Below are 11,213 nucleotides of genomic sequence, written 5' to 3' on the forward strand. Positions count from 1 at the left end.
CCCCCACAATGTTACCCTCTCCTTCGCTTCCTCCAGCACCCCACCAGCATCACCCTCTCATTCAAGTCGTTCCATTGCCTTCCTTTCCCCCTCCTCTGTCTCTGTATTTACCTGCCTCCTTTATACTCTCCAACTTTCTCCGTGATCTTGGCGCTCCTCTCAATTCTAAAATCTCCACACGCACACCCTGCCTCCCCCTATTAGCTGCACTATCAGCTGCTCAGCCTCTCTGTTTATGAAGTCCCCCCCTAAATCTCTCTCTCTCTGCCCTTCCTCCTCATCCTATTCCTTTAAGGCCCTCCTTCGAACCTACCTCTTTGAGCAACTCTACCCCATTGCTTTTTTTTAGACTCAGTGTCAAATTATGCTTGACAACACTCCTCGGGGAGGTTTTCTTTCAGTGAAAGACACACAGATATAAGTTGTTGGTGCCTCCAGGACCAGCAAGGTTTGCCAACATCAGGCTTTGTGGCATTCCCCACACGGTGCTGACTGGCATTGCCCACTCCCTATCTACAAGGGTCAACAACTGATTCAAACTCTCAAGAAGCGCCGAGAGATTGAGAGATCTTTTCTTGTTTAGCTCACCAATAATTCTAGCATTTTATTTGTTTTCAGTAATAGATGAATATGGGTGAAAGTGGGGGGCAGAAAGGAAGGGACAAGGGGAAACCCATCTCCAAACCTGCAAATTGTGGGCATTTAGAAGAGGAGAGAATTTTGGTCAAATGTGATGAGACCATATGCCTCATCTTAAAGGAGCCAAATTAACAACACACATTCAGATCAAAAACACAGCCTGATAAAGATCTGTATTCATCCTTAAGTGGGAATGTATATCACACCGGGCAGCTTGATTAGCCTAGATACTAAGTAGGAAGTGTCCATAATGTATAACGTACTGTTATATGGGGAAAAGCCACTAGATTCTTAGTTGTCACCTGTCACACTTTAGAATAGCTGATTAGAGACAGACTGGGTGCAGCCATTTTGGATAGTGCTCCTTCCTTTATCCTTTGGTAAACGACAATGTTGGGGGTCAGGGAAGCTGGCAGTTCTCATACTGGTGATGCCTGTATTAAGAGTACAGATTTCACATGGTGCCAGTTCGCCAAGCTCAGTGGGTCATACTGATCGGGTCACAGCACTACAAGAGATAGTTATCATGTTACTGTACTAGGAGGTGCTGCGCAAGATTTCTGCCACCCAGGCTGCCTCCCAATCAGCATTTCAGCACAGAAATGAATGAGATGTTCATCTCAAACACCAAGTGGCTCTAAAACCTTCTCAGATCTCTGTTTAGATCTTTCCACACTATCTCCTGTCTATGTGAATTAGTTGAATCTATATTGCCTGTGTCCGAACCCTCTTCTGTTCCTGTGTCTGTGTCTCCTTGTTCTAAAGTTTGTGGTAATCTGAGAAAACACAGACTGAATGGAGTTCAATTTGTATCTCCAATACCTGAGTAAGTCTGTACTTGGTTTAGAACTGGATATATACTTGAAAAGGAAAAATAATGCAGTGCTCTGGGATTAGAGCAAAGAAAGCAGAACTGATTAGATAGCTTTGTTTTAATAGCTGTCACAGACATTATGGACTGAATTACCTCTTGTGTTGTAAGATTCTATCATCTGTTTTTGTGCTGCACAGAGTAGTAGGGATTCTGAAACTCTCGTCCTAAGAAAGATGTTGTGATGGGTTAACTGAAAATTGTCAAACAATAAAGTTTTAGCTGGGCAAGGGAAGGGAACTAATTCTGTTGCCATTCATTTAGATTAGCTGAGTAACTAGAGTTACCCAGCTGATTGAAACGAACGGCAACAGAATTGGTTTGAGGCCGAATGACTGTGTTCTGTTCCAGGGGGAACAATCGCAAGGCTGAAAAGAAGTTGACAGAGGCACCGCGAGCCCATTGATGTCTACCTGACAATATGCTCACCCTTTTTAATCAGAGCAGCCAATCAGTCATTTTATTTTACAGATACCAAGCACATCCTTAACAGGTGGTGGGAAAAACAGTCAGTTGAGCTTTCATTCCTGACTGCTGTCTCACTTTCAGTTGTCAACCCTTCCAGGATTGCCCTGGTAGTCTCAAGAATTATAGGTTAATCTCCTTAACAGTACTGCAAGCGAACTCTGGCCTCATAATCCGGAGGCCCAGGTTCAAGCTCTGCGGACAGGGATTAAAATCCTGCAGTAGCAGATTGTGGGATTGAAATTCAATTAATAAAATCTGGAGTTGAAAGCTATTCTCCATAATGGTGATCATGAAACTAGCATTGATTGGTGTAAAGAACTATCTAGTTCATTAATGCCTTTTAGGGGAAGAAATCTGCCGTCCTTGCATGGTTTGGTTTACATGTGACTCTAGCCCCAACAGCAACATGGTGGATTATTTGCTGCCCTCGGACTATCCTGACAAGCCACTGTGTTCAGAGACAATTTTATGGGGAGTTGATGGCCTGGTGGTATTATCACTGGACTATTAATCCAGGGATCCAGATGATGTCCTTGGGACCTGGATTTGAATCTGACCACAGCAGATAGTTGAATTTGAATTAAATAAAAATCTGGAATTAGGAATTTAATGAAGACCATGAATTCATTGCCAGTTGTTGGGGGAAAAACACATCTAGTTCACTGTCGTCTGTTAGGGAAGGAAACTGCCATCCTTACCTGGTCTGGCCTACATGTGACTCCAGACCCACAGCAGTGTGGTTGACTTTTAACTGCCGTCTGGGTAATAGGGATGGTAGCAACGCCCTCATCCCATGAATGAATAAAAAATTTAGGAACAGGTAACCAAATGCTGGCCTTGCCATGACACCCATATACCATTTTTTTAAAAAATTAATACCCAAGTAGTAAAATGGTGGCATTTACAGGAATTGCACTTTGTAAAACTTTTCCTTTGTTTACCATTAATTTATTTTTAAAGTTGGAAATGATCTAAAAGAATGGCCATTTGACAAATGATATGTTCTTTGTGATTGTTGTCGTCAGGTGGCACATTAGGAAGGTAGCTATGTTGGGTGGCCAATACTGACCACAGTCAGCATCCCTGCAAGAAGTGTGGGTGTTGGGGTTTGGGCTCGTAATCAAACTTTGCTGTGATCAAGCTTCTGCAAACACCAACTGTCTCCAACACTCCTGATCCTGTGTTATCAAAGGAACAGAGATTTGGGCCTGTACCGGAGCAAGGGTCGCCATCATTGATCCATTGGGAATGCATGGGAGAGGGGACCAAATCCCGGTCACCTTCCTAGAAATTTTAACTAAATAACTGATTGCTTTCTACCACCTGATCTATGCAACAACCAGTTAGGTGACCTTTCACTGTTTTTCATATGCATCTTATGCTAATGCACAGTTCCTGAGCAATCCTGAAGAATGCATTGGGCACAACTGTGACAGGTGTGTGTTCTGTGTGCTGAAAGACATTGATTTGGAACTCACCTGAAGTCATGTGGGCCATGCACCTGAAATATTGCTAGGATCCTAGATTTGGCCAGTCACTGGTACAGACATCATTATCAGTCCAGAAATACAAGCTGTATGTAAGCTGGGTCCTGCATTTGCATTAGTTAAAAGACCAGAACCTTATAGTGAGTTTAAGTAATTCTATTCTGGAACATTTCCTATGGCAATGTATCCTGGAGTTCTTTTGCCGAGTACCTGGGCTTGTTAGAGAGTGTTGCTATGTCCTCACAGGGTTGGGGCGCGAAATGCACGAGGCAGCACGGTGGCTCAGTGGTTAGCCCTACTGCTACACAGCACCAGCTTCCCAGGTTTGATTCCAACCTTGGGCGACACTCTGTGTGGAGTTTGCACATTCTCCCCGTGTCTGCGTGGGTTTCCTCCAGGTGCTCCCGTTTCCTCCCACAGTCCAAAGATGTGCAGGTCAGGTGAATTGGCCATGCTAAATTGCCCATAGTGTTGGGTGCATTAGTCAGAGGGAAATGGTTCTGGGTGGGTTACTCTTTGGAGGATCGGTGTGGACTGGTTGAGCCAAAGGGCCTGTTTCCACACTGTAGGGAATCTAATCTAATCATTCAGAAGATCTGTCTGAATAAGGGCTTCTGCAAGACATGGAAACTCTGCAACAAGGGCCATCTCTACACATTGCCTTCTGCCAAATTAGAGTCCGATTCCTCCATTCTGTTTGAAATAGCTGTGATCTATGATCAGTTTTAGCTTTTTTTTAAACATCACTATATATTTGTCCAGAGTTTGTTTGCTGCAGTATGGAGGAAACAGTATCTAATTCCCAGAGGTGCCAGGGCAAGCTAGTATAAGGAAACCAATTGACTGCCGAGTGGAAACGTATTGGTGGCTACCACTCATGTAGTTGGTGAGGGTTGTTCCTCAGAATTGTCCTGGAGAATCCAAGAGCTTAATGTCGATTGACCCTGGAGAAGTTTTAAAGGAATGTTGCATTGTGCTTTTAATCAAACGGCCTATATATTTGCTAATTGGTGACAACATATGGGATTCAGTGAGAATGGACATTTTGGTAATGAATGGCTTTGAGTGGGGCAGAGCCATTAAGGTCATGTGAAGAAACCTTCCAGAACTGGGCCAATCAGATATTAATGCTTTCTGGGTGGGGATTTAGCACTGAACTGATTCCTGTACGTACTTCTGTTATCACGCAGTGATAACAGCAGAGCTGGTCTTAGATTGTGACACCAATACACAGGACACTTGCTGTCAGTGACTTTGGATCAAAAGAACAAGTACCTAAATGGAGCTGCAGGGGAGTTAAAATGGTCATCAGACCTTGCTGACATTGGGCAAGCAATAAAATCCACATTCGGGTATATTGACTATACAATGTTTGGAGAAATCTGGTTGGAATTATCATTTTGACAAGCTGCAATGGGATTGCACACTGACAGGGCCCTCAATTGATGGGGAGATTTGTCTCAGCTTCTGAAAATTAGGAAAAAGTTGCAAATTTCATACTACAAAGAGCAGGTTTAGATGGAGAAGGCCCATTTCTTCTGGAATACAGAACCACCTCTGTTACCCAAATGTCAATTATCCAAATTTCGGATTATCCGAACAAGATCTCAAGGTCCCATAAAAACGTCATCCGAACAATCAGTTATCAAACAGTTAGCCGAGCAAAATACTCCCAGACCATCTCGTTCAAATAATCGAGTTTGTTCTGTATACTTCAAAAATACCAACCTTTCTGTCTTCTTGTGTCAGCTGCTGTTTCAGTTGCAAGAAGAAAGTTCAAGTAGCAGTCCACAAGTATTTCGTGCTTGGTCCTCCAGTCCAGTGCTGAGAGTGTGTGACACTGTTAGAGGTGCTGGATTTCACATAAACTGGCCATTACATTATGGGGCCACATCAGGTGTGGGCTTAATCAATGGAATACTGCTTTGGGTATCGGAATGAAGCTTTTGCTATGTGCCTGACTTATGAGATTGCTTAGAGTTGAAAGAAAGATTTGTGTTTTGATGGCACATTTCCCAATGTCAAAGAGCCCAATGTAATAACCAGATAAGCTCTTTTAAATGGTGTGGAATGAGAAATAAAGATTGGTCTGCTGCAAAACTTCCCAGCTTTCCTTCTAGGCAGTGCTATAGAATCCTTCACAACCAACTCTATTTTTATTTTAGCATCTAGATGACAGTACCTGCAATACTTTTTTTTTTACTCTTTCAGTGCTGCACTGTGACTGTGACTATCAGCCTGAATTTAGTGCTCAAGCCTCTGAAGTGGGGTATGACCACCCCATAGTCAACAATAGTGTGGCCACATGTGACCTTAGTCCCCTTATTTAAGAAAGGATGTAAATGCATTGAAAGCGGTTCAAAGAACATTCATTAGATCGATACTGGGATGAGCGGGTTGTCTAATGAGGATATTTGGACAGACTGGCATTATACAGTGGAACTTAGTGCGAAGGGTGACTTGATTAAAACATTTAAGATTTTGAATCTTTTTGACTGGGTGGGCATAGAAAGGATCAATCCAAAGTATGGAGGTGCTGTACTAATTCAGGGGTCACTCTTTGGGGAAGGACATGAGAATTTTTTGAGGATTGTGTAACTTTGGAACTACTTGCCTCAAAGAAGTAGTGGAAGTGGGATCATTTAATATTTTTAAGACAGAGGTACATAGACTCTTATTTGTGGGAGAATCAACGGTTATTGAGGGAAGATGAGAATGTAGAATTTGAAAAACAACCAGATCAGCCATAATCATCTTAAATGGCAGAGCAGGCTGTAGGGGCGACAGTGGTGTACTGCTCCTATTTTGTGTATTGTCATGATTCAGCGATGAGAATGTTGCCCAATGAGTCACAAAGGGAGATTTACTCTGAATATATTTGCCAGGTTCCTTGAGCTGGCTCATTGTGAATGAGTGTCAAATTAAACAGTTGCCAGTCTCTACACCTGCTTCTGACCTGTTAGTGGATAAATACCAACTAATCGTAGAGTAGAGGAGGGCTTGCATTGATGTGGCAATCATATTTTGAATAGATAGGAGTGAAATGCAACTGATACATTGGCCAGGAAATACCTAGAATTGACAACACAGGAACAGTCCATTTACCCAATTTGTTTGTAGTCAGCGTGTGGAGTTCAATTAACTCACTGCCGACCGGGATGAAACTCTGATGGACCAGTTTCCTGATGATGATCAAGTGACCTACCTTGGCCCTGGCTCGAAGCACACGTGTGTTAGAGGAGGACAGGATTGGGTGGGCAGGCTTGACTATTCAATGCTTCCTGTAGTGGAATAGCCAGTAACTAATCTAGGCTCGCCTGTGAAGAATATCAAAGGACTTATGGTCCCTGTCAATCATATTCATATTCCAGTAAAAGAGTTTGCACTTCCAGGGATTGGCGAGTGACTACATAAAATCAGTGAACCTACAGGACTTGTGGAAGAAAACAAAGACTTTGGGGATTCCTCAATGACTGACAGTCTGAAATCCCTAAAGACTGTAGGAGTGAGCTGTACAAAGTCCCGCTGCTGCAGGCTCAGTTCTGACTTGAAATGTTTTACTGTATTTAAATGTGACCTGATTAGTGAGGGCCCTCTGACATGTCTTACTGTTGACATGTCTTAATGCTGTGGACTATTGCACTGGGACAAACTATGCAAACAAATTAAAAAATAAAACCTGCTACACTCACTCCTCGATAAGTCACGGCGGTCAGAAGTGGGAATGAAAAGGTGAGAGGCACCCATGGCTATTACTGGAGCATCTGAATGTATTTTATTTTGTTTGCCTATTGGTGTGGATTTGCGGTCTCTGTGTCTGTCTATTACTGGTGCAGGGCTCTTTGTCTTCCTGCTAATAAGCACTCCCTCCCCAACCTCCTGAACTGTTGGCATAAGACTGTCACTTTCTTATTCTGATACTTTTTTGAATAAAAAAAAAGTTTGAAATAAAAATGCTGTGTTGCATCGTGTGTGGATCATTGCTTTGGACATAGCATCCCTACAGTGTGGAGGCAGGCTATTTAGCCAATGAAGTTGACACTGATTCTTTAAGGTACATGCCATCCTCTTACTCTATCTATGTAACCCTGCATTTCTCATGACTAATCCACCTAACCTGCACAGTCCTATACACTATGGACAACTTAGCATTGCCAATCCACCTCACCTGCATATCTTTGGACTGTGGAAGGAAACTGGAGCACCCAGAGGAAACCCACCCAGACACTGGGAGAAAGTGTAAGTTCCACATAGATGGTGTGGGGATAGAGACATCTGTGTTACAAGGATTGCCAACCCTCCAGGAATTCACAAATTCCTGAGGGGAATTAGATGTGGGTGGGGGAAGTCTAGCATTATCCAAAGCAGGAAGGTAGAAGCAGGATCACTTTCCAATTGGTGCAAAAAGGCAAGACAGCAGGTGTATCAATGTGATGGGTGAACAATTGGAAGGATCAGTAACAATAGGCTTCCAGATTGGACAACCATAGAGATGCCATGGGGGTCTGACCTAGAGAAGGCAGGGTGGGTGGGGAGAGTGTTAATGTCGTTATGTCAGACACTGGAAACTGTGCCCCTGGAACAAGGGGAAGGGCATTGAAAAAAATCATGTAGGCGAGTGCTTCAGGGGAGTGTCCAAAGGAAGAAGGGACAAGAAAAGAGTTAGCAGTGATGAGTTCTGGTCAAGATGTTTGGAATGCTGTAGGACACCTATAGGGTAGGTAGGGAGACAGTGTTCCCTTTGGTTGAGGGAATTCAAGAGCATGGGGGCATAATCTTTAAAGCAAAACTCATGTTAGTTTTTTTTAATTCACTTGTGGAAATTGGGTGTCGCTGGCTGGCCAGCATTTATTACAGTTGCCCTTGAGGTGGTGGGCTGTCTTTCTGAACCACTGCAGTCTATGTGCTATAGGTACACCCACAATGTCCTCAGGGAGGGAATTATATGATTTTTGACCCAGCAATAGTGAAGGAATATTGATATAATTCCATTGGATTACCATTGATCAGCATCTGAACTAGACAATCATATACATGCTATGACTGCAAGAGTAGCTGAAAGGCTAGGAATCATGCAGCAAGTAATGAACTTGTTTATTTCCTCATTGCTTGTTCACCATCTACAAGGCACAAGTCAGAATGGTGATTTTCTTGGAGAGGACTTTGCAGATAGTTATACTTCCAAGTATCTGCTGTGCTTGTCCTGTGTGTTAGTGGTTGTGGATTTGGAAGTTAAAAATCACACCATCAGGTTATAGTCCAACAGGTTTATTTGGAAGCACTAGCTTTCAAAGCGCTGCTCCTTCATTAGGTGGCTGTGGAGTACACAATTTTAAGACAAAATTTATAGCAAAGGTTTACAGTGTGATGTAACTGAAATTATACATTGAAAAATACCTTGATTGTTTAAGTTTCTCATCTGTTAGAATGACCATGAGAGTTTCACTTCTTTCATTTGTAAATCGCAAAAATGTTTTTAAAAAAGTTACATTCTCAGGTTAACTGTAACAATTGGTGTCAGCCCAGATAAGATGTTCAGATGTTGAAGGTGTTAGCCTCCTGTGTTTTGTTGTCTGTACCATAATGTTTAGACTGATTCTAATCTAAAAGGTGAGTTAACAGAGTCTTACATGGATTCATGCAGTTTTTAAGCAAAGTACAATCTAACTCTGCAAGAGGATCAGCCATGATTGCATTGAATTGGAGGAGGCTCAATGGGCTGAATGACCTACTGATATTTCCTTTCAGCAGCCTTTCAATGGCTATTGCAGGAACCTCACTGCATGTGGATGGTGCTGTCTTCAGTTTAACAAATCAAAGCCCTTTCAACCTGCCTGTTTCAGTAAAGAAACTGTTCCTGCTATGATGACCCTAGTGACAGATTGCAAAACAGGTACTGTGCTGGGAAATCCAGGAGGTTTAAGGCGGCTCATAATTCTAAATTTTAAATTACCTTAATTACTTGTTCAACAAGGTTTCCAGATCCACCTTCAATCTTGCCACAGGACTCCCTGCAATATCCCCGATGGATTCTGATTGAACTTGAGCACCTTGCTGTCACCTTCACCTGGTCCATCACCTGCTTTGGGTGGCATGGTGGCCCAGTGGTTAGCACTGTTTCCTCACCCGGGTTCAATTCCAGCCTCGGGCTAATGTGTGTGGAGTTTGCACGTTCTCCCAGTGTCTGCAAGGATTTCCTTCCACAATCTAAAGATGTACAGGTTAGGTGAATTGGTCATGCTAAATTGCCCATAATGTTCAGGGATGTGTAGGTTAGATGCATTAATCGGGTAAATGTAGGGGAATGGGTTTGGATGGGATACTCTTCGGAGGGTCAATGTGGACTTGTTGGGCCGAAGGACCTGTTTCCACACTGCAGAGATTCTATGGCATTACTATGCTGTCTACGTGATGCCAATTTCAAAGTAGTATGTACCTGAACCCCCAGGTATCTCTATTCTCCAACGCTACCCTGTGCCCCTTAATTGTCTAAGTCCTGCCCTTGGTTGTTTTATCAAAATGCAATACCTCACATTTATGTACATTAAACTCCATCTGCCACTCCTCAGCCCATTGACCTAATTAGAGTCATAGAGGTGTACAGCACAGAAACAGCCCCTTCAGTCCAACCCATCCATGCTGACCAGATATCCCAACCCAATCTAGTCACATCTGCTTGCACCCGCTCCATATCCCTCCAAACCCTTCCTATTCATATACCCACCCAGATGCCTTTTAAATGTTGCAATTGTACTAGCCACCACTTCCTCTGGCAGCTCTTTCCATACACATACCACACTCTGTGAAAAAGTTGCCCCTTAGGTCTCTTTTATATCTTTCCCCTCTCAACCTAAACCTATGCCCTCTACTTCTGGACTCCCCGACTCCATGGAAAAGACTTTGTCTATTTATCCTATCCATGCCCCTCATGATTTTATAAACCTCTATAAGGTCATCCCTCAGCCTCTGACGCTCCAGGGAAAACAGCCCCAGCCTATTCAACCTCTCCCTGTAGCTCAAATCTTCCAACCCTAGCAACATCATCCTTTCAAGTTGTGAAAATCCTTTGGATTCTCCTTAACCCTATTTGCTAAAGCTATCTCATGTCCACTTTTTGCCCTCCTGATTTCCCTCTTAAGTATATTCCTACTACCTTTATATTCTAAAGATTCACTCTATCTATCCTGTCTATACCTAACATGTGCTTCGTTCTTTTTCTTAATCAAACCCTCAATTTCTCTAGTGTTATGAAGATGTGGATGTCATTTTAAGACAGTTAAAAGCAGCAAAACTATTGGACACAGCTCCAAGTGTTGTAACACTGGGTTGAACAACTTGAGTAGTTTGTTACCTGGAGACAAAAACAAGTTTGAATTCAGCCAATCGATTTAAATATACCCTGAGAAAAATACCAATTTCCAATCAAGTTTGAATTGAGTGTATTGACAATCTTAAAAGCCAATGACACAACCCCATGCTCTGGGGTATAAAACTGGCGGGAAATTGAACAGTTGAGAGGAAAACTGACAAGGCCCGCATGTAAACAGACTGAAAAATAGCTCTCTTAAAAAGGTACCTTTTTGAACAGTAACCTGTGCCACAGAAATTCCTAAGAAGAAGAAAAGAAGACAGGAAGATCCGAACAGAAGAACGAAATCTGCCTGGTTTTGAGATAAGAAGTCTTGTTTTGTAAATCTTGATTGGGAGTTTTATTGGACTAGTGTTACAGAAGGAAAGGTAACAGATAG

General features: G+C 42.7%; 1 protein-coding gene across 2 annotated transcripts in view; it reads left to right on the plus strand.

The window, feature by feature from the left end:
• The window catches only part of si:dkey-13p1.4 (transmembrane protein 151B), a 51,114-nt gene extending 40,232 nt beyond the window's left edge, over positions 1-10,882 (plus strand). Inside the window, exon 3 of one of the 2 annotated variants that reach the window (XM_043698203.1) lies at positions 10,709-10,882. In XM_043698203.1, coding sequence (XP_043554138.1) covers positions 10,709-10,736 — 28 coding nt within the window. In that variant the 3' untranslated portion in view covers positions 10,737-10,882. Of the gene's footprint in view, positions 1-9,213; positions 9,497-10,708 lie in introns of those variants that run through there. The other variant, XM_043698202.1, reaches the window with a different exon arrangement.
• The last annotated feature ends 331 nt before the right edge of the window (positions 10,883-11,213 follow it).

This window comes from Chiloscyllium plagiosum, chromosome 10 (genome assembly GCF_004010195.1).
Source record: "Chiloscyllium plagiosum isolate BGI_BamShark_2017 chromosome 10, ASM401019v2, whole genome shotgun sequence".
In the NCBI taxonomy this organism is placed as follows: domain Eukaryota; kingdom Metazoa; phylum Chordata; class Chondrichthyes; order Orectolobiformes; family Hemiscylliidae; genus Chiloscyllium; species Chiloscyllium plagiosum.